Source organism: Microcebus murinus, chromosome 3 (genome assembly GCF_040939455.1).
Source record: "Microcebus murinus isolate Inina chromosome 3, M.murinus_Inina_mat1.0, whole genome shotgun sequence".
Classification (NCBI taxonomy): Eukaryota; Metazoa; Chordata; class Mammalia; order Primates; family Cheirogaleidae; genus Microcebus; species Microcebus murinus.
The window spans coordinates 31435964-31459679 of record NC_134106.1 but is presented as its reverse complement, the minus strand read 5'-3'; the positions used below and the strand labels follow the sequence as shown (position 1 = coordinate 31459679).

Here is a 23716-nt window from a genome sequence, read left to right as displayed (position 1 = left end):
GGATTTTAATTTTTAAATTTTTCATAATTTATTTATTTGTTTGTTTTTAGTGACAGTCTCTCTCTGTCACCCATGTCAAAGTGCAGTGGCATGACCATAACTCACTACAGCCTCAAACTCCTGTGCTCAAGCAGTCCTCCTGCCTTAGCTTCCCAAGTAGCTAGGACTACAGGTTCACGCCATCACATCTAGCTAATTCTTTTGTAGAGTTGGCATCTCACTATGTTGCCCAGGCTGTTCATGAACTCCTGACCTCAAGCTATTCTCCCTCCTTGGCCTCCCAAAGTGCTGGAATTACAGGCATAAGCCACTGCACCTGGCCTAATGTTGAATTTTCAGTTAGGTATATTAGCTTAAGTACAGCCAAACAGAAATGAACCAGCTATGACATTATTTGTAAGCCTTACTTTATACTATATTGCTTTAAAATCTAAATTACAAACATAATTGTGAAAGTGATCCATGCTCAGTGTAGAAATGTTGAGACCCTGCACCCTCTTTCCTGCTCGTTGCTGGTGGAAGGGTAAATGGGAAGCCAAATGGCCCCTCTGGAGCTCCTGGAAGACAGCAGAGGGAACAAGGGTGGCAGAATCGGGAATGAGTGTCCACCCTGAGTGACTGGCACCAGCTAGACTGTGCATGGGACTTACCACAGCCAAGAGGGCAAATGCTGCCTAGATTTTGAGTTTTACATGCAGCTCTTTAATCTTATAAATACAGTTTCAGAACTTTATTCCCCCAATTCACTTTGTGAAAGCAATGGCTTTCCAATCAATTCCACTTGATTTTAGCAATATATCTCTTAATAGCATATTATTTAGTCAATGATCCTCTCCTAAATTGAAATCAAATGTTCACATCTCCTTTTTATATCTTATTCACCATCCAAATTATTCTTTACATTATCATTTATTTAATCATGCATTAATTACAGATTTTTTGCTCTTCCCTCGGTGGACATCCTTCCCTACACCAGACTAGCTGTCGAACTCCTAGTGTCTTTGAAGATTCATCGCAAGTGTACCCCTTCCCTGTCTTTCTTGATGTGCCCCAGTAGAGTTAAGCCCTGCTTTTCCGTGCTGCCATAGCATCTTGTTCACACTTCTATTATAGTATTTATGTTAAAATATTAAGCTGAAGGTCTTACTTCTACAAGATCAGGGGTCCATATACTCTCAGAGTGTCCATGAATATCCTGAATTATAAGCAAAATTTCATGTAGGCTCATTTTCTTCTGAGGAAAGAGTTCCAGAGCTCATATCATACTCTCAAAGGAGTCCGTAATTACTCTCTCAAAAATAAATTAAGAGCCACTGCACTAGATTATGAGTCCCTAGGAAACAAAGAGTGAGTTCTATTCTTTGAGTCTCTGCGTTTAGATGGCTAATGTTAGCTGAATGAGCATTTCAGTTATTGTTTAAAGATAGATTGTTTATTCTAGTAAAGATACATAGTAAATTCAACTTCCTCTATTCATTGATTCTTTTTTTAAGTAGACAGGAAGTGTGATACAGTGAAAAATACAGTGGAAAAAAGGAAAGATATGGAAGGATTTATACCAAACTACTAACAGTGGTTATGCTTGGAAAGATGGATGGGGTTGCGGTGGGATGGGCTTTTAAACTTACCTTCTTTCTTGATCAAGTTTGTTTATTTTACAATGAGCATTTTTTAGCTTTGAAATTTAAAAATAATATTTTAAACTATGGGACTTTTTCTCAAGTGTCTCAGACATCTAGCTTCACATCCCAGCTCTGCTACTTATTTAGTTTTGTGACCTGGGAGAATTATTTAATCTTCACAAGCCTATATTTCCTCAACTGTAAAGTGGGCATAATAGCCACCTACCTCACATGGTTATTAAGTGACAAAGCCCAACATAAAGTAGCAACTCAGAATATATTTGTTCAATGTAAAGTAAAGATTGTCTACCTTAAGTTTTTTTTTTTTTTTGCAATCCTCAAATTCATCCAAAATAAAACCAAATTAAGGCCAGGCGGGAGCGGTGGCTCACACCTGTAATCCTAGCACTCTGGGAGGCCAATGTGGGAGGATTGTTTGAGGTTAGGAGTTCAAGATCAGCCTGAGCAAGACTGAGACCCTATGTGTACAAAAAATAGAAAGATTAGCCAGGCACAGTGGCACATGCCTGTAATCCCAGCTACTCAGGAGACTAAGGAAGGAGAATAGCCTGAACCCAGGAGTTTGAGGTTGCAATGAGCTATGATCATGCCACTCTACTGGAGGAGACAGAGTGAGACTCTGTCTCAAAAAAAAAAAACAAAAAAAAACACCTAAATTAAAACATAGTTCATTCTTTTCTCAATACTGAGTAATTATTCATATATGCAGTAAATCTGATATAATGCAGCTGATTTATAAAGTGGCTATTAGTCCTGACTGCTAACTAATAAAGTAATCCCATAATTTATTTGTTGATTTTTAGACAAACAAGGGTTATAAAATTCCAAAAAGAAATTTATAATATTTCTGCTTCAAGAAAGATCATTGAATTAAACTTAAGTTCTCAGTTTCTCTATGTTATTACTAGAAACAAGTTCTTTGCAATTTTCACTTACCCGGTGTCCTGTCTCCACTGGGAGACATCACATCGTGTTTTTTGAAGTCTTCTTTCTGATTCTTTTAGAGGTTCTGTAGAAAACAAAATGCCGTTGATAATGACAGGCACCTTGCATCTCATACCATCCTTTTTGCCTATAATTTTATAAGTAAAATTTCTTATTATATATGCAACCCACTGTTGTTTAAAATTTCTAATAACTCAGACCCTAAAATATTGAAAGCCACAAATCTAGAGTTTTTCTAAAGTATCTCACTTTAAATGAAATCATCCAAATCAAAGGGCAAGTGAAATCGGGTTGTAATAGGTTTCTCTGTAGGGGCTAATTGAGGTGATCTACAATCAAAACTAAGTGCAAATCCATTTAGGAAACATGCTATGATTTATATGGCTTTTGTTAGCAGTTCCAAGTCAGCAACATGGACTTTGGTTTCCTGATCTGTATAACTGGCAAAGTAATAATAATATTCACCTCACAGTGTAGATTTGAGGATTAAGGGACATAGGGTTGGAGTGGGGAGGACTGAGATGGGGGGAGGGGCAAAGGCTTACTTTGTCAATTTAGTGACTCATTTTTTTAAAAATCCTTTATCCTAGATGTTTATTCCCAGCTTGGCTTGCTCTCCCCGCCACCCCCTTTACTGAAAATTTTTCTTAAAAGATTGCTTTTGTGCATCATGCTGTATTTTGTCCTAAAGGAATATAAGAGGCAATATAAGCTCTGATACTGGCTCTGTCAGATGCTGCTAGTTGCCACCCAGTATCCATTCTCCCTTTTTTCTTTAGTAGCCCCGTTAAAAGACTATATTCCCCCTTCTCTGGCACAGCGAGGTGTGACCGTGAGACTAGATTTCTACCCATGCTATAGAAGTAGAAATAGTGTGAGTGACTTTTGGGAAGTCTCCTAAAAGAAGGGAACAAACCTTTTTTCTCCCATTTCTCCTTCTTGCCAGCTGAACATGAATGGGATATGTGGAGCCCAAGAGGTGATACACTGAGGGTGGCAGAGAGCAAGACAAAAGGAACCTGGGTCCCCACACCAAGGAACTGATCTAACAGCTCTGGACTGCCTACCTCTGAACTTTTTTTTTTTTTTAATGTAAGAGAAAAATATACTTCTAGCTTCTTTAAGCCACTATTATTCTGTTTTTTCCATTATATACAGATGAACCCAATCCTTACTAATATGCTGGTCCTCTAAGAAGTTTTCCAGCAGCAAGAATGATTTTTAATTCTTGAAAGTTTTCTCACATTTCTCTGGAGCATACATGTGCTTTCTACTTATTAACAAGAAATTCTCCACCTTCAAGAAGCCTTGAGTAGGCCGGGTGCAGCGGCTCACACCTGTAATCCTAGCACTCTGGGAGGCCAAGGAGGGTGGATTGCTCAAGGTCAGGAGTTCGAAACCAGCCTGAGCAAGAGCGAGACCCTGTCTCTACTAAAATTAAAAAGAAATTAATTGGCCAACTATATATATATATATATAAAAAGTTAGCCGGGCATGGTGGCGCATGCTTGTAGTCCCAGCTACTCCGGAGGCTGAGACAGGAGGATCACTTGAGCCCAGGAGTTTGAGGTTGCTGTGAGCTAAGCTGATGTCACAACACTCTAGCCCAGGCAACAAAAAAAAGAGACTCTGCCTCAAAAAAAAAGCCTTGAGTGTGTCACTCCAGCTCTTGCTTTTACTCTTTCTCCCTTGCATCACCCACATTTTCGATACTATTCACTCAATGGAGCTCTGTAGATAGAAACTTGGAAAATGGGGCCATTTTATTGTGGAATAAAGAAGGAAAGCTTGGCTAAAATTAAGTTTTTAGTTTTTTGTGTGGATTATAGGAAAAACAGAGTGCGTTTGAATTCAACAAGTATTTATCAAGCATATACCATGTAAAAGGCATTGTGCCAGGTGCTGGGAGAAACTCAAAGACGAGATTGTTCCTGCTTACAGTCTAGTACGAAAGATGAGACACAAAAATAACCTATAACACATGATGAGTTGTGACAAATGACATGAGAAAAGCCTAAAGTGCCTAAAACTTTCAGAGGAGAAAAGATGAGTTCCAGTTGTGAGATTAGAGGAAGTTTCATGAAGAAGACAGGATTTGAACTGGGTTTTGCACTATATGTAGAAATGGTCAAAAGAGGATCACTGACAGAACAAAATAAGGCACAGGTGGATTTAGGGAATCCTAGGTGCATGGAGGCCAGAGTAGAAGGTAAGCTAGACAGGTAGATTGGGGTCAGTAAGAGGACCTAAACATTTTCTTTGGAACCTGCTCTGCAGTGGAGAGAATAAGAAGTCACTGAAAGTTTTTAAGCAACTAACAAAATCATGTCTTATGTAGGAAGACGACTTTATGGCACTAGAGAAAAGATCAGCTACAAAAACACCAGTAAGTAGGTACCTTTAATAACCCATGTAAAAGATAATGATGTCCTGAATTAGGGAAGTGACTATTAGAAAGGAAAGGAGGGCACAGATAGAAGTGACATTTCTAAGGTTACTGCATGAGCTAAATTTATGCTTTGCTCAAGAAAAAGAGTTGGATTGTAACTCTCAGATTCAGAAGCAGAAAATATATCCATAAAAGAATTTTTTAAATTGCTCTAAACTTATTTGAACTGGGAAACTAAAAGGAGACTGAATATGCTGTAATAATGAACTTACTGATTCTACAATTTTAGCAGAGCCTTAACTTTTACTTTCTCCACATGTTAAGTGGGGAAGCACTGACTAACTCTGCTAGGAGATGGCGAAAGCGTACTGAAAGATACCTTAGTAAAGAAATACAACCATCCCTTCTTTTCCACTGTTTCTTCCTTTGCCCAGGCATTATGGTAAATAGCAAGTGTCAGGGTACCTTAAACAGTAAGGTTTTCCCACCTCTCCCCAATTACACCTTTACTCATGTTTATGTACCATCTCTACCCACCACACCCACATACTCCATAAGAAATCCAATGAAGGCCGGGCGCGGTGGCTCACGCCTGTAATCCTAGCTCTTGGGAGGCCGAGACGGGCGGATTGCTCAAGGTCAGGAGTTCGAAACCAGCCTGAGCAAGAGCGAGACCTCGTCTCTACTATAAATAGAAAGAAATTAATTGGCCAACTAATATATATAGAAAAAATTAGCCGGGCATGGTGGCGCATGCCTGTAGTCCCAGCTACTCGGGAGGCTGAGGCAGGAGGATCACTTGAGCCCAGGAGTTTGAGGTTGCTGTGAGCGAGGCTGACGCCACGGCACTCACTCTAGCCTGGGCAACAAAGCAAGACTCTGTCTCAAAAAAAAAAAAAAAAAAAAAAACAACTCCCCACAAAAACCTAAGAAATAAAAAAAAAAAAAAAAAAAAAAAAAAAGAAATCCAATGAAAATTTAAGAAGAGGAGGCTTTTTAGAGAAGATAAGAATTTTCCAGGCCAGATGTGGTGGCTCACACCTGTAATCCCAGCACTTTCGGAAGCTAAGGTGGGAGGATCACTTGACCTCAGGAGTTCAAGAATAGCCTGAGCAACATGGCAAGACCCTGTCTCTACAAAACATAGAAAAATTAGCCAGGCATGGTGGTGTATGCCTGTAGTCTCAGCTACTTAAGAAGCTGAGACAGGAGGATTGCTTTAATCCAGGAGTTTGAGGTTGCAGTGAGCTATGATGACACCACTGCCCTCTATCCAGGGCGACAGAGTAAGAACCTTGTCTAAAAAAAAAAAAAAAAAAAAAAAAAAATCCAATATTTACCTCTTTGTGGCTCACTAAAATAATGCCAGTACAGCCTGAGGAAAAATGGGAAGGGCGGACATGATCCCATATAAGGGCATCGAATCCTCAAATAGCTTTGAAATAAGTAGGTCCCAAAGATAAATCCAAAACAACTACTCCTTCATTCTCAAGGAATAAATTCTAGAGATTTTCTCAAATGGATAAATTTGAGCATCTGATCCGCTGTCATTGTCTCTTTATTTTTCTAATTATTTTAGGAAGACTTGAACCACTGTTAATATCTACTACCTTCTCTTTATCAATAAGGGCAGAAACAGACAAAAAAAATAATCATGAACCCACCAACCAGAAGAGTATTCTCTCTGTAACATTAGCAGTTTATGATTTGTTTAGTTTATCTAATTTGGGGCACTGAAAGTGCTTTCTAAGTTCAATAATGAGGATTTTTTTTTCTTCTGAGACTCCCAAGGTGATTCTTGGCACTCTGAAAGGCACGAGTCCTTGGGGAAAAGCAGCAGTAATGTGAAGAATATTGGTTAAACGGTTTCACTCTCATGTAAATTGTGTGTGGAGGGTAAGGAGAATCAGTATCTTCCACACTGTCCCTAAGAAAAGATTAGCAAGAATTATTAACTTAAAGATTCTTATGTTTTATAAAAATCCAGAAACTAAGAGAAATATTGAACAACTACTCCAGTCAAAATCAAACTCAAAAATCAAAAGTTCTTAGCCTGGGGTCTGTGCATTGGGCTTCAGATCACCTGTAAATCTGAAATTGTTCGCAAAATGTTACGTGATTTTACATTTTTTTGCAGAAAGGGTGGACTGGTTTCTAAAGATTCTGAGAGCGATCCTTTGCCCCCCAAAATGTTAAGAACTGCTGTCATTAAAGAAAAATAAAGTAAGGAAAGGAGGGAGAGAAAGAGAGAGGAAAGAAGGTAGGGAAGGCAGCAAGAAGGGAAAGAGGTCAATCTTTGTGCACAGATTGCTTAGCATTTTCTAGTGGCCTGCTATAAATGTGTAAGTACACTCATACACAGAGAAGAGGGAAGGAAGGAGGGAGAGTAAAGAGAATTCAGGAATCTCATCAAACCTATCTCAAACTAAACCACCAAAGGTAATGTGAAATTTGCACATGGCTCTGATCTGTCAACTTTTAGCTTCACAACACATCATTTATATTTGTATTAAAAGTTAACCATAGGCCGGGCGCGGTGGCTCACGCCTGTAATCCTAGCTCTCTGGGAGGCCGAGGCGGGCGGATTGCTCGAGGTCAGGAGTTCGAAACCAGCCTGAGCAAGAGCGAGACCCCGTCTCTACTATAAAATAGAAGGAAATTAATTGGCCAACTAATATATATACAAAAAATTAGCCGGGCATGGTGGCGAATGCCTATAGTCCCAGCTACTTGGGAAGCTGAGGCAGGAGGATTGCTCGAGCCAGGAGTTTGAGGTTGCTGTGAGCTAGGCTGACGCCATGGCACTCACTCTAGCCTGGGCAACAAAGCAAGACTCTGTCTCAAAAAAAAAAAAAAAAAAGTTAACCATAGTATAATTATCTTGCTTTCAAAAGCCTCTGAGTTTTCAAATGGGTTCAGACTGAATTTTCAGAGCCTATGGTATTAACAAAAATGTAGATGTTGATTAAATTTTTGGAAACTGTTTAGAATAAATATATGTCAAAACCTTTTTCTCTAATATAAACTTTTGATCATTTATGTTGAATACTTCAAAAGTAGACACCAATAAAATAGCTATATCATTTGCTGCAATATAATTTTGTATTTAAAGGAGCTATTAGAAAAATTAAAGGGGGATACAAAGACAGATTTCTATATATTCAGAATACTACTGTTTAAGTATATTAAAAAATCATATAGGCTGGTCTCAGTGGCTCACACCTGTAATCCTAGCACTCTGGGAAGGCGAGGCAGGTGGATCGCTCAAGCTCAGGAGTTCGAAACCAGCCTGAGCAAGAGCAAGACCTCGTCTCTACTAAAAAAAAATAGAAAGAAATTAATTGGCCAACTAAAAATTTATAGAAAAAATTAGCTGGCCATAGTGGCTCATGCCTGTAGTCCCAGCTACTCAGGAGGCTGAGGCAGAAGGATTGCTTGAGCCCAGGAGTTTGAGGTTGCTGTGAGCTAGGCTGATGCCACAGCACTCTAGCCCAGGCAACAGAGCGAGACTCTGTCTCAAAAAAAAAAAATCATATAATTCCAATACTAATTATAATGGAATCCTATTCTCACTTGAGAAAGCTTGTTAGTGAAATTCAATTCTTCTCATCATACCTCTGAAACCTCTTAAAGTATTGAGAATTAGGTTTCACTAATAAATGCCCCTGTGTAATTAATCAGCACACATTTTCAATCAGCACACATTTTTTTCTGTGCATAGAGGAGTGAACTCTCATAGAATCCTCCATCCTTTTTCTGTGTTACAAAGGCATAAACCAATCTCCCTCCATCTCTAATCCTTTTCATTCTTTAATTATTCTGAATTCCAAAGAGCCATGTACATGTTAGATTTATGCTACCTGTCATTTTTTCTTTAAGATTGCTCTCAAAATTTAACTCAGCTTCAACTAAATATATAAATGTGCAGAACAACTTCAGTCCCTGAACAGTTCATTAGCTGACAAACTGCAAAAGCAGTTAAGACATAATATAAAAATTAAGCAAGGAAGTAAATGAATAATTTACAAATTGTTACTTGCTAAAAACTTGAATAAAACTTATTTCAAACAAACTCTTGAATAAAACTTATTTCTTTGAATGGCTACCTTAAATAAATGTTAGCATATTTTAAATTTAAATTAATATACCATATGATAAGGAATGATGAATTTTCTTCTCTTATAAAATTATTTCCCCTTTCAATACCTCTTAAAGTACATAAAAGCACACACTTACCCCATGGTGCTTGCTGTGGTTATATCATCCTCAGATCAAGGCTTATCTGGATTCTGAATTAACAGTTATAAAAAGAAGCAGTGGAGAGGTTTGACTTCCCCTGAAACGAGACTGTCATATGCTAACCAGGCTTTTAAATGAGGAAAACTAGTGTCTCTTCTAATTATATAAGCACCAGGTCAAATTCTAGCATCAACTAATTGAACAACTGAACTGCATTTAGTTTCAAGAAGTAAAAGGAAGAAAACCATTTAAGAGGAATATCTTTGGTATCTTAGAAAACTGAAAAATTATACATAGAAAAGTTATTAATATAATGATAACAAGTTAAAGATTTTAAGAGTAAAATATTTATCTTGCTACATTAAATAATTTGAAGACAAATATTGGGGAAAATTTAGTGTGCAACAAAGCAGATACTTTTCTATAAAGAATTTTCTGGAAGTTTTGAATTCACATTATATGTCCTGGTCTCTGAAAATATTCTGTCACCTTATCTTAACTTGTCCACTATTTATTTCTTTACAAGTTCCAGCACAAAAATAATATTTAATTCTAAAGCCATACCAGTAACAAATCAAAAATGTCCAATTTTTAAAATATATCTTTGAACCCTTACAAATAGGGCCTTTTGAAATTAAATACAAAGCCAATGTTAAGAGAAACTAACAAAAATACATTTTAAAAGACATTTAAACCCAGATTTATCCTAGTACAACAAAAAATAAAAATATACATTTTTTGTAAATGCTATATTAAGCAACACAAATATTCACAAGATTTTGAATAAATATGATAAAATTATCTATTGCATATACTATTTTTTGTCAGTTTTAGAATAACAGAGTTTCAGCAAAAACACTCAGTTCTTTATTGTAATATTTAAAATGTAACTGACATATAATGTTCTGATCATTTTTAAATTGTTTTATATAGAAGGTAAAGAATCTTTCTGCACATAGACTATATGACAACACTCAGATGTACTTTTGAAGAAATTGTAGAATTTCTTAAGAATACCATACATAAAATTTGCCCTTCAAAATGAACAATTCAGTGGTTTTTAGAATATTCACAAGATTGTGCAACTATCACCATTATCTAATTCTATTAATAGCATGTTTCCATCACCCCAAAATGAAACCCCACACCTCCTAATTCCTTCCTCCCCCAGCGACCACTAATCTATTTTCTGTCTCTAAGGATTTGCCTATTCTGGGCATTTCACATAAATGGAATCACACAGTATGTAGCCTTTTGTGACTGATCCCTTTCACTGAGTGAAATGTTTCCTAAATTCATCCTTGTTGTACTATCAGTATTTTATTTCTTTTCATGGCTGAATAATATTCCACTGTGTGGATGTGCTACATTTTGTTTATTCATTCCTCGTATGATGGATATTTGGGCTGTTTCCAGTTTGAGGCTATTAGGAATGTCTCAGTCCATTTGCAATGCTATAACAAAAAACCTTAAACTGAGTAATTTATAAACAACAGAAATTTATTGCTCACAGTTCTGGAGGCTGACAAGTCCAAGATTAAGATGCCAGCACATTTGGTGTCCGGTGAGGGCTTGCTCTCTTCTTCAAAGATAGTGCCTTCTTGCTGAGATCTCACATGGCGGCAGCAGCAAGCAAGCTCCCTAACACTCTTCTATAAGGGCGCTAATCCCATCTGTGAGGACTCTGCCCTCATGACCTAATCACCTCCCAAGGGCCCTACTTCTTAATCTCACCACAATAAGGGGTATGTTTCAACATGAATTTTGGAGAGACACAAACATTCAGACCATAGCAGTGAATAACGTTACTATGAACAATTGTGTATAAATCAATTTCTCTTAGGTACATACCTAGGAATTGCTGAGTCATATGGTAACTCTATGTCTAATTTCTTGAAGAACTGTTTTCCACAGCACCTGTACCATTTTACATTCCCACCAGAAATGTTTGAGGATTCCAATTTCTACACATCATTGCCAATCTTTGTTATTGTCTGTTGTTTTTTTTTAATATAGCCATCCTAGTGGGTGTGAAGTGGTATCTCACTGTGGGTTTAACTTGCATTTCCCTAGAGTAATGATGTTGAGCATCTTTTTATTTATTTATTGGCCATTTGCACACCTTCTTTGGAGAAATGTTTATTCCAATTCTTTGCCCATTTTTAAATGGAATATTTTCTTTATTATTGAGTTAGTTATAAGAGTTCTTTATATATTCCAGAAACTAGACCTTTATCAGTGTTATGGTTTTTATTGTTATGGTTTCTTTTTATTTTCTTTTTTTAAAATCAATTTTCACTTTTTGTCCCCCTTCCTTTACACACTACATCTGGAATCAACTTCCCTTTAAAGTCGTGTTAACAGTTTCTTTCTAATTTGGTCTCACTTTGTTGCCCCAGCTAGAGTGAGTGCCATGGCGTCAGCCTAGCTCACAGCAACCTCAAACTCCTGGGCTCAAGCAATCCTACTGCCTCAGCCTCCTGAGTAGCTGGGACTACAGGAATGCGCCACCATGCCCAGCTAATTTTTTCTATATCTATTAGTTGGCCAATTAATTTCTTTCTATTTATAGTAGAAACGGGGTCTTGCTCTTGCTCAGGCTGGTTTCGAACTCCTGACCTTGAGCAATCCGCCTGCCTCAGCCTCCCAGAGTGCTAGGATTACAGGTGTGAGCCACCTCAACCGGCCTCTAATTTGGTCTTGAGGTCTGTCAAGAATGACGGTAAGCCAAGACAGCTACTCTCAAGCAAAGACCCGCCTGGGGTGAAGTCATGTTTGGGTGTGTCCATTAGATGAGACACACAAGTGGTTAGGATATGGAGAAATTGGAACACTTGCTGTTTTGTCCCACAGAACTCTCTGCTGGAATCGCCCCAAAAATGGCAGTGGTGGCAGGGAAGTTCCCACAGGGAGTGCTCCAAACTGTCCTCAAGATGGGGTCAGTTGGGATTCCAAAGAAAAAAGCACTAATGCCAGCTTGATCAATCCGAAGCATTTATTCCGAGAACTCACAGATTGTTGCAGCAATGTTTGTGATGGACAGCTAGAGAAAGGAAAGTATTCTACCCAGGTATGTCTGCAGCAAGGGAGGTCAAAGTATGGAGTTTATATGAGGCTATAAGGCAGGGATTCTCAAACTTTTTAAACAGGGGGCCAGTTCACTGTCCCTCAGACTGTTGGATGGCCATTGGAGAGTGCAGCGGTGCACATTCCATGCATGCGCACTGTGGCCCAGGACGAGTAGGCTGCTAAGCAGGACAGGCAGTGGCTGCAAAAACACCCGGTGGGCCGGATAAATGTGCTTGGCGGGCCGCTTGTGGCCCACTTTTAGTGTTTGGGGCAACAACCTAGCTACCTTTTTTTTTTTTTTTTTTTTTTGAAACAGGGTCTTGCTCTTGTCTGGCTAGAGTGCAGTGGCACCATCATAGTTCACTGTACCCTCAAAGTCCAGGGTTCAAGCGCTTCTCCTGCCTCAGTCTCCCACGTAACTAGGACTATCAAGCACACGCCACCACACCGAGCTAATTTTTCTATTTTTTGTAGAGACAGGAGTCTCGTTCTTGCTCAGGCTGGTCTCAAACTCCTGGCCTGTAAATATCCTCCTGCCTCAGCCTCCTAGAGTACTAGGATTACAGGAGTGAGCCACTGCACCCAACTAACAACCTAGATACCTTTATCAGTGACTGGGAATGTTCAAGGTCCCAGTTTGGGTTCCCGCCTGCTGGGAAAAACCTGTAGCTGGCTAGGTCCCAGAGTGGTCAAGGCACTCTGTGATTTTTGTTCAGGACACAGAAAGAAAGCTGGGAGGGAGGGGCTGGGGGACCCTACATTTGCCCACTGTAAGTAGAAGTGCAAAATAGTACAGCCACTGTGGTAAATAGTATGAAGGTTTCTTAAAAGATTAAAAATAGAACTACCATATGCTTCAGCAATCCTACTTCTGGGTATTACCCAAAAGAAATATCAAGATCTCAAAGAGATATTAGCACTCCTATATTCATTGCAGCATCATTTACAATAGCCAAGTTGTAGAAACAACCTGAATGTCAAGCAACAATGAATTAGGAAAATGTAGTAGATACATACAATGTAATACTATTCAGCCTTTAAAAAAGGAAATTCTGCAATAGGTAACAACATAAATAAACCTTGAAGACATTATCCTAAGTGAAATAAGCTAGTCACAGAAAGACCAATACTGCATGATTCCATTTGTATGAAGTGTCTAAATTAGTCAAATTCGTAGAATCGAAGAAAGGAATAATAGTTATCAGGGGCTAGGGTGAGAGGAAAATGAGGAATTCCCAATCAATGGGCATAAAGTTTCAGTCAAGCAAGACGAATGAGCTCTAGAGAGTTGCTGTACAACACTGTACCTATAATTAACAATGATGCATTGTACACTTAAAATTTTGTTAAGAGGGTAGATCTCATACTAAGTGTTCTTACCACAATAATTTAAAAAGTTCAGTGGGGACAAATTTTTTTTCTTCTAAAATAATCACACAAGCATAAACTAGAAAAAACAAAAAGATGACAAAACTCAGGCACAAGATTGGATATTTTTTTTGTTTTTTGAGACAGTGTCTTACTCTGTTGCCCTCGTTAGAGTGCTGTGGCGTCAGTCTAGCTCACAGCAACCTCAAACTCCTGGGCTCAAGCAATCCTCCTACCTCAGCCTCCTGAGCAGCTGGGGCTACAGGCATGTGCCACCATGCCCAGCTAATTTTTTCTATATATTTTTAGTTGGTCAATTAATTTATTTCTATTTTTAGTAGAGATGGGGTCTCACTCTTGCTCAGGCTGGTTTGAAACTCCTGACCTTGAGCCATCCTCACACCTCGGCCTCCCAGAGTGCTAGGATTACAGGCGTGAGCCACAGCGTCTGGCCTGGATACTGACATTACCAAGATCTGGACAGTTCTCCTGTAGTTACTAAAATGAGCAAACTCGGAATTGAATTACATTATTAAAACTAATTATAAGGCCGGGCGCTGTGGCTCACGCCTGTAATCCTAGCTCTTGGGAGGCCGAGGCGGGCGGATTGCTCAAGGTCAGGAGTTCAAAACCAGCCTGAGCAAGAGCGAGACCCCGTCTCTACTATAAATAGAAAGAAATTAATTGGCCAACTGATATATATATAAAAAATTAGCCGGGCATGGTGGCGCATGCCTGTAGTCCCAGCTACCCGGGAGGCTGAGGCAGAAGGATCACTCGAGCCCAGGAGTTTGAGGTTGCTGTGAGCTAGGACGCCACGGCACTCACTCTAGCCTGGGCAACAAAGCGAGACTCTGTCTCAAAAAAAAAAAAAAAAAAAAAAAAAAACTAATTATAAGATAATAAAAATAAAGTTCAAAAATGCATAAGTGAGTGATGGTTTTATTGGAAAACTTACAATACAGAGGTAGTATACAAAGTAATTTCAAACAATAGATTGAGTTGCTTTCCTTACAACTAAAAGCTTCATGTACTTTAATGCAGAACATCTACATGTGGAGCTTTAGTCTCAGGCCTGGAGCAGCTGTGAAATGAAAGTTACCACTCCATTCTAGTCCTCGGATATCAGTATATTCCCCTTCTCCTTCCACCCTGCAATAGTAAAAAATAAGTTTGTTCATTAACCATGACCAAGAATTTACAGTCCAGATATAACATTGTCAAGCATATCATATACTATTTCTAAAGCATTATATCTTTCTATCTTCAAGCTTTGATTTAAAACCCAGCATCTTGCTTTCATATCCTACAACAAAAACACTATGTCAAACATTGTCATTTTACAAATTTTGGTGTCCAAGACATTAGGATCACATAAGCTAAGTTCACGTAAAATGAAAACAATCAATTAAAAAATGAAAAGTTTATATTGGTTATTTGGCTTAATTAGTTCATTCATCTATACAACAAATATTTCTTGACCATCAACTATGTTTGAGGTTCTGTGCTCTGTTCTGGTGTTTTCTTGGACTCTTGGGTGTGGTAAAAATGCACTTCACATAAACAAACAGAACTTTAACCCATAGGTTAGATTTTTCTCCCTTTATTAACATCAACGGAAAAAGTTTATGTGTTATTGTCACAGACTTGGAGTTAAAAAATTTTTTTAATTAGCCAGGAGTGATGGCACATGCCTGTAGTTCCAGTTACTAAGGAGGCTGAGGCAGGAAGATCACTTGAACCCAGAAATTCAAGGCTTCAGTGAACTATGATTGGGCTACTGTACTTAAGCTTGGGTGACAGAGAAAGATTAAAAAAAAAAAAATAGAGGTGAATTTTCTGTCCTCCTCAAAATGTATTCACATCGACTACTTTATAACAATTAGGTTGCATTTTCAATTCTGGAAGTAATCAAGGGGTATTTGTAAATGTGCTTGAACTTCTGGATGGTATGTCATGATATTCAGTGTGAAGATTAAGCTTGTAAAGCTGTATTCATGTTTTGTTTCACTTTTATTTTTCCTACAAGCATATGCTTAGAAAGGACAATAGTAGGTACATTTCTACAACTTGAAAATTAATTTTGCTTACATTTAAAAATTAGCCTAGTAAAAATGTACACATATGTCAGGTCAAGATGAAATAAACAATTATGATATTACCCCCAAGGCTGCTTTTTAAAAAGTATATCAAGATATTTCAAATAAAAGTAATTTTTGACCTAAATTTTCTCAGTGATTGCAAAAAGCTTTCCATTTCCAAGCTGACCGCAAATAGTTTTACAGGTATTCCTGCAAAGGGTAAAGAGAGGTAAAGGGGATAAATGAAAAGTCTAATAAATTATCACAAAGAATAATATTTCCTTTTGGAGGCTTATGATAGTCTTAGCCTCTCTTTTAACACCCCCCAAAAAAATTAACCCAACAAATTTCAGAAACTAAATATATTACAAAAGAATATTTAACATTAATTATAGTATTTAAGCAAACATATCAGAAAAAATCTTTTAGAACTATAACAATTTTTTATTTCAAACTTACCTATTTTCATTGAAATTTCCAGTGTACTTTGCCCCAGTTGGGAATGTATAAGTCCCTAATCCATGAAACATATTATCCTTAAATTGTCCTTCATATACTGCTCCTGAAAAATGTTCAAGTCTTCCAAAACCATTCATCTGTTTGCAATAAAGGAAATGATCTCAGAAACTAATTTTAAGTTTCCCCAGAACCTTTGAAAAATGTACACATACAAGTCTATCATCCACTCAGTTATTATTATTATTATTATTATTATTATTTTTGAGACAGAGTCTCACTCAGTTGCCTGGGCTAGCGTGCCGTGGCATTAGCCTAGTTCACAGCAACCTCAAACTCCTGGGCTCAAGCAATCCTTCTGCCTCAGCCTCCCGAGTAGCTGGGACTACAGACATGCAGCACCACGCCAAGCTAATTTTTTCTATATATTTTTAGTCAGCCAATTAATTTCATTCTATCTTCAGTAGAGACGGGGTCTCGCTCTTGCTCAGGCTGGTCTCAAACTCCTGACCTTGAGCAATCCTCCCACCTTGGCCTCCTAGAGTGCTCGGATTACAGGTATGAGCCACCACACCCAGTCCACTTAGTTATTATTTAATCAACTTTGTATCATCCTTATTTCTATAGCAACAAGAAAACATTTTTTTTAAGAAAACATTTTTATCATTGTCCTTCATCTGTATCAATTTGTGAAGCCCACTAAATCAAATGTTTCTGATCTGAAGCATCTGAACATCTGGGGGTCCATGATGATATTCATAGGGGTCCTCAAGATAATTTGTCTTAAGGGCAACCAGTTTAGTTAGCTTAGGAAACAGTACAAAGCCATCGTTAAAAACTCAAGTTGGATTCAAGCAGATCTGGGTACATACTCTTGTTTCATCACTACTAGCGGGGCAAGAAATCTGAGCCTGATTTCCCTTACTTGTAAAATAGGAGTATCAATGGTAGTTACCTCATGGATTATTATGAGGATTGAATGAGAAAATTATGTAATAAGTATAGCTTTACTACTTAATCAATGGGAGATGAGAAAGATGGAAATGATGATTAGTTCTCGGCAATGAGTTTAATATTACTCATATGTTAAATATGATCATTTATGATTTTTAGTATATAGTCTACTCATTATATGTGTTTTTGATTTAATGGTGAAGTGCCCAGAATCATTTACCCACAGGGTTATTTATTCACTGTCAGTATTAAAAACAACAGTACCTTGTCATCTCTCCAGCTTCCTGTGTAGACAATCCCATTAGGTGTGGTATGAACACCCATTCCATTTCTCTCATAGATTCCAGAAGATGTTCTTGTACAGTCACCATCTAAATAAGGGAGAAACACTGAAGACTGTAAATGGGAACTCTGTTTTACTAAGTAATACAGTATTTATATCTGGGCCTAATCACAACTGCACCCCTATGGTCCTCTTTGGTTCCCTAGCACTGAAAACAGTGAGATCAGAAATGAGATCCATGGACCTAGACCATCTTGTAACCATTGAGACCCAAGGGCCAGAAGGCTGACAGAACCCACAGGTTTCCAACGCATATTCTCCAGACTTAACATTGGTGTTTTGATTTAAAAATCTGTTCATCTATTAGGATTTCTATGTTATTTTTTTTTTTTTTTTTTTTTTTTTTTTTGAGACAGAGTCTCACTTTGTTGCCCAGGCTAGAGTGAGTGCCATGGCGTCAGCCTAGCTCACAGCAACCTCAAACTCCTGGGCTCAAGCGATCCTCCTGCCTCAGCCTCCCGAGTAGCTGGGACTACAGGCATGCGCCACCATGCCCGGCTGATTTTTTCTATATATATTAGTTGGCCAATTAGTTTCTTTCTATTTATAGTAGAGACGGAGTCTCGCTCTTGCTCAGGCTGGTTTCGAACTCCTGACCTCAAGCAATCCGCCCGCCTCGGCCTCCCAGAGAGCTAGGATTACAGGCGTGAGCCACCTCGCCCGGCCGATTTCTATGTTATTTTATTTAATGGCGTTAATATCCCAGTAATAGTTTTACAGTCTCACTTTTTCATTCTTAAGCTATTTAGCTTTCAGTATAAAAAGTATTTGAAATGTATGCTTACCATACTTGTCTCCATTTGGAAATATAAAGTTTACCTTATACACTTCTGAAGCTGTTTTAAAAGATTTAAGAAAAGTCATATAAGTTTAAATATTTTTATGTCATAAGACCTATAACCAATGTGCTTTAAACGCTACCCAAATAGACTCACTTCATGATCATGATCATGATCACAGCATATCATGATTACTTGGCATTTCCATTGTCTAGTGAACGGTCCTGGGGAAATAAATAATTTTGCCTAGATGATCTATTTTTATTTGTTTGTTTATAATAACAGCATTATTAATATATATTAAGGACAAAATTTATCCTTTAAAAGTATGCAATTCAATGTTTTTTAGTATATTTACAGTTTTACAACTATTACCACAATGTAATTTTGGAATATTTTAATCACCCCAAAAAGAAACACTGTACCCATTAGCAGTTACCAATCCCCACAACTACCCCTCGTCTCCCAACTCCAGGCCCCTGGCAACTACTAATCCACTTTGTCTCAATGGATTTGCCTGTTCTGGACATTGCTTACAAATAAAATCATACAATATGTGGTCCTTTGTGACTGGCTTCTTTCACTTAACATAATGTTTTCAAGGTTCATCCATGTTGTATCATGTATCAGTACTGTATTCCTTTCTATAGCCAAATACATTATATAAATATATTATAGATAAATAGCACATTTTGTTTATTCATTCATCAGCTGATAGAAATTTAAGTTGTTTCTAGTTTGAGGCCATGATGAATAATGCTGCTATAAACACTGATGTACAGCCAGGTGTGGTGGCTCATGCCTATAATCCTACCACTTTGGGAATGCCTGTAATCCTACCACTTTGGGGAGGCTGAGGTGGGAGAAATGCTTGAAGTCAGGAGTTCAAGACCAGACTGAGCAAGAGCAAGACAAAAAATAGAAAATTTGGCCAGGTGTAGTGGAATGCACCTGTAGTCTCAGCTACTTGGGAGGCTGAGGCAGGAGGATGACTTGAACCTAGGAGTCTGTGGTTGCTGTGAACTATGATGATGCCACTGCATTCTAGTCAGGGTGACAGAGTGATACCCTGTCTCAAAAAGAAAAAAGTTTGAAAATAGAATCTGTAACTAAAATTCAGATCTTATCATTATGGAAGTGGTATGACAGGTAGAGAGCAATCTTGCCAGAACTCTGATCTTGTTTAGGGGTTAAATATAGACACTAACACTAAATCTGAAATATATATATATATATATTATATATATATATATTTATATATATATATATAAATATATATATATATATTTAGATATGTTTGTTTGTTCATTTTTTTCTATAATTTCTAAGATTTGGTTGTGGAAAAAAGAGTGAGGTATGGAGGTACAGAGAAACTGCCATGTATGCTCATGTATTAATTATATACATACGTGCAAGATTTGAAGTTCCAAGGGGGCAGAGACACAGAGTGCTTTCTGATTGATTAATGATATTAATACTAACCAGAGTACAAAATTTATTTCTAGTTCCCCACAGGCACCATGTTGTTGTACTCTCTCCCTGGAACACCCTTCTCTTCTTTGCCTGGTTAACCGCTATGCATCCTTAGAAATTGGCAAAATAGAGTGTAGTAGTTAAGGGTTCTTGCTCTGCCATCAGACTACCTAAGTTTGAATCCAGACCCCATCATTTTCTTTGGCCTTGGACAAATTACTTAATTATCTGTGCTTTAGTTTCCTCATCCTTAGATGAGGTAAATTAAGTAAATGAGCTAATCTATGTAAAATATTTAGGCCAGTGTCTAAACTCTGTAAATATTAGCTATTGTTTTCTTGTAGCTTCAGCTCAGGTATTTGTTCTTCAGCAAAGCCTTTCTTCTTATTTTTCTTTACCCCCAGACTCCTTCAGTGGCTCCCACAGCACTCTGCACCTATTCCTAATATAGTAATTAGGGCTCCATTATAATAAAACGATGCTTTTGTATGGTGATATCCTATCACACCCTGCTCTTCCAGGATGAGGATGGCGGATTAGTCAAATCTCTTTTCTTATCCTACTACTATCCAACTCAGTGTTTAGTGCTATTAGAAACTGAATGACTAGTGAATGAAGGGTACTTGAGAAACAATCGCTAAATGTCTATTAAGCAGGGCGCTGAAAGTAATCATACAAGAAACTGAACTGTTTTCAAATTGCCTTTATAAAGTTCTACATTCGAAACTTCGGAATGTTAGAGCTAGAGAGAATCTAGCACCGTAGCGGAAAATGAAGTCCTGAGAGGGTGGCACGTGTCTAAGGTGTCACAACAGCGAATTAACGATAGAATCAGAGCTAGAATCCAGGTCTCCTGATTCCTAGAACAGGGGCTTTCCGAGACCCCACCCAACCTCCCAGTGTAGACAGTTAGGAATTATGTCACACCCATACAGGAGTAACTAGGGGCCAAGTTCTGACCCAAAGCGAGATCTACTTAAAGATGCCCTTCCCCGCCGGCGTCGCTGGGAGGACAGTGACTCACTTGACCGAGAGGTGTTAGACAGAACTTCTTGACTCTGCGATTCCTCCTGAGCCGCCAGCTCTGCGGCCTGGAGAGAACCAGGCGCTAGTACAGCGCCAAGCGCGACTCGGTTGCTGGGGAGACCAGGCACCTCTCACCCGGAAGCGAACATACGAGGGCCGAGGCTGATCCAATCAGAGGGCGCCGGGGCTGTGCAGCTGCAGCTGGGCCACCGCGGAGCCGCTCCAAGTGAGATCGGTGAGGGTGGCTGAGCCCAGTCGGGACCTCTGACCCTTGGGCATCGACTCCCGACATCCGCCCCGGGAACCGACGCTGCAAGCCAGGTATGGCCTCCACTTCCGCAGACAAGTGATGTGTGTCTGTGTTGCATGGTCTGCGCGTAGACCTGGTTGTCAGTGTGCGGACCGTCTGCCGCCTCCCTGCTCCGGGAGTGGTCGGGATCTGAGGAGCATCACGGCCCAGGGTGTCCCAGCCTGTCTGCCTGGGACCGGTGAATCTGGACCAGCAGGATCCCAGGCCCTGGGACGGGGTCAGGCAGAGCTCTGCAGCTGAGGTTGTCCAAGCTCAGGCTGGAGGCGGGGAAGCGGAATTCGGGCTCGAAGCTGCGTCAGGGGTTGGATTGAGGGGGCTCAGGCTCCGTTTCCTGTCTCTGTCTCCATCTTGAACTGAGCAGCTATTTGGGGAGAGGTCTGGATATCTGGATAGAGCTGGATATATTATGGTCAGTCAGAGATTTGCCAGGGAGGAGAGTGGTGTGTAGTCAGTTTTTAGTGCCTTGGGTATGAAACAAAGGATACTTTTAGAGCCATACTTAGTTTCCTACTATACACGGTGAAGAAAGATAGTTGGAATCTTCCCAGGCGAGGTGGACTAGAATAATGGAATCTAACTATATATGTTATACAACGTAATTCCTGTTCCTGGCAAATGTGTGGGGAGAATGATATTGGATACCACTAGGGCCAGCTGTCTTCGTTTAAAATGTTGAGTGCATGTCTCAGACCAAGTTGCAAAGTTAACATTTTTGGGTTAGTGTGAGACAAGTTGTTTTAAATCAGAGTACAGCATCTTCTTGATTTTTATCTAAAGTTTCTCAGTACACAAAAAATTTACCTGAGCTAGATGGTTTTTGAGATGACGTTCTGATCTGTTTGATTTGTATATCCTTCCCCTTTTTTAGAAAAAATTAGAAATAATATGTAATTATTGATGCACAACCTTACAGAATTCAGTTTTTCACATTGTTTTGGTCACCTGTTAAGCTTTTAATGACCCCACACTTTTGTGAGTACAGCTGACCATGGAGCAACATGGGTCTAAACTGCTAGGATCCACTTATAGACAGATTTGTTTCAACAAACTCTGATCAAAAATACTGTACAAAAATGCAGTATTTGTGGGATGTGAAACCCACGTACAGAGGGCCAAGTTTTTCTATATGCTGGTTCCTGCAGGGGCAACTGCGGACTCGAGTATGTGCCGATTTTGGTATATGTAGGGGAGGGAGGTTCTGGAACTAATCTCCTGTGTGTACCCAGGTATGACTGTATTTCCTGGCTCATACTCTCGATGTGTTCAAGTGTCTTATATGTGATCTCAGAGAGATATTACCCGACTACTCAATCTATAATAAAAGCCTTGGTTTGTTTGTTTTTCATGATAGCACTTAACTGATAATATATATTTATTTGTTTATTGTCTGTCTTACCTGCTAGAAGATAAGCTTCATGAGGCAGAAATTTTGTCTTCTTTGCTGTTATATACCCAGGATCTAGCATATAATAAGCACTCAATAAATATTTGTGAAATGAATAGATGAATGACACTCCATTCTCACATAAGTCTTTTATTCAACCCTCAGCCATTCATTCCACAAATACATATTGCATTCCTACTATATTCCAGACACTATGTTAGAGGGACAGTGGTAATCAAAATAGATATAGTCCTTGCCTTCAAAGAGCTTTCTGGGAGCAGGAGTGGGGGAGACAAACATAAAATAAACACTTAATACATATGTTTAATCATGAAAGATTTGAAGAAAGGAATACCAAGGGACCTAGTTTAATTTTGACATATTTGTGAATTTCCAAAATTTTTCTAGCTTTTGATTTCTAATTTCATTCTATTTTGATTGGAAAACATACTTTGTATTATTTATTTCTATCTTTTTAAATTTATTGAAGTTTGGTTTGTAGCATAGCATATGGTCTGTCCTGGAAAATGTTTCATGTGTACTTGAGAAGAATGTATATTTTATCGTTGGGTGGAGTGTTCCATAGACATCTGTTAGGTCTAGTTGGTTTATAGTGTTGTTCAAATCTTCTATTTCCTTGTTGATTCTCTGTCTAGTTGTTCTACCATTACCAAAAGTAGAATATTAAAATCTCCTACTATTACTATTGAATTGTCTATTTCTCCCTTCATTTCTATCAGTGGTTGCTTCATGTATTCTGGTGCTCTATTATTAGGTGCATATATGTTTGTAATTGTTATATCTTCCTGATGGAACACCCATGTTATCATTATGAAATATCCCTCTTTCTCTCTAGTAACATTTTTTGCTTTAAAGTGTATATTGTCTGACGATAACATAGCCACTCCACCTTTTTGTGGTTGCTGTTTGCATGATTCTTCTTTTCATTCTTTTATTTTCATTTATTGTATCTTTGACTTTAAAGTGTCTCTCCTATAGAGAGCATGTAGTTGGATCATGTTTTTGTTTTGTTTTTTGAGACAGAGTCTCACTCTGTTGCATGGACTAGAGTTCCTTTGCGTCAGCCTAGCTCACAGCAACCTCAAACTCCTGGGCTCAAACAATCCTTCTGCCTCAGCCTTCCAAGTAGCTGGGACTGCAGGCATGTGCCGCCATGCCCGGCTAATTTTTTCTATATATTTTTAATTGGCCAATTAATTTCTTTCTATTTTTAGTAGAGATGGGTCTCGTTCTTGC

General features: G+C 38.6%; 3 protein-coding genes across 10 annotated transcripts in view; 1 reads left to right on the top strand and 2 right to left on the bottom strand.

The window, feature by feature from the left end:
• The window catches only part of ARHGEF33 (Rho guanine nucleotide exchange factor 33), a 79560-nt gene extending 70284 nt beyond the window's left edge, over nucleotides 1-9276 (bottom strand). For 4 of the 5 annotated variants that reach the window (XM_012788500.2, XM_076000692.1, XM_012788502.2 and 1 more), the window contains exons 1-2: nucleotides 9214-9276; nucleotides 2580-2652 (exon numbers count right to left, since the gene is read on the bottom strand). The gene's annotated coding sequence lies outside the window, so the exon portion shown is untranslated. The remainder of the gene's footprint in view (nucleotides 1-2579; nucleotides 2653-9213) is intronic. The other variant, XM_012788501.2, reaches the window with a different exon arrangement.
• A 5303-nt stretch (nucleotides 9277-14579) lies between these two features.
• MORN2 (MORN repeat containing 2) lies at nucleotides 14580-20900 on the bottom strand. Of its 4 annotated transcripts, none has more exons than XM_012788498.3 (6): nucleotides 20764-20854; nucleotides 18423-18490; nucleotides 18273-18323; nucleotides 17409-17515; nucleotides 16194-16330; nucleotides 14580-14805 (listed from the first exon to the last, which is right to left on the bottom strand). In XM_012788498.3, exons 4-6 carry the CDS (start codon nucleotides 17466-17468, stop codon nucleotides 14703-14705), a joined length of 300 nt encoding a protein of 99 aa, XP_012643952.1. In that variant the 5' UTR covers nucleotides 17469-17515; nucleotides 18273-18323; nucleotides 18423-18490; nucleotides 20764-20854; the 3' UTR covers nucleotides 14580-14702. The 4 variants fall into 4 exon arrangements, with proteins under 4 accessions (XP_012643952.1, XP_075856803.1, XP_012643951.1 ...); XM_076000688.1 differs by lacking the exon at nucleotides 20764-20854 and adding an exon at nucleotides 19676-20487; XM_012788497.2 differs by lacking the exon at nucleotides 18423-18490 and having other exon boundaries at nucleotides 20764-20844.
• Nucleotides 20901-20944: 44 nt separating this feature from the next.
• Nucleotides 20945-23716, top strand: part of DHX57 (DExH-box helicase 57) — a 53283-nt gene continuing 50511 nt past the window's right edge. The window contains exon 1 of the mRNA XM_012788496.3: nucleotides 20945-21086. The gene's annotated coding sequence lies outside the window, so the exon portion shown is untranslated. The remainder of the gene's footprint in view (nucleotides 21087-23716) is intronic.

Excerpts from the sequence above, each read along its gene's own strand:
- MORN2 (XM_012788499.3), bottom strand. The coding sequence starts at position 17,468 with ATGGGTGTTCATACCACACCTAATGGGATTGTCTACACAGGAAGCTGG. Across the intron at positions 16,331-17,408 it reads GAAGCTGGAGAGATGACAAG|ATGAATGGTTTTGGAAGACT; the intron begins GTACTGTTGTTT and ends TATTGCAAACAG. Across the intron at positions 14,806-16,193 it reads GGAAATTTCAATGAAAATAG|GGTGGAAGGAGAAGGGGAAT; the intron begins GTAAGTTTGAAA and ends TTACTATTGCAG.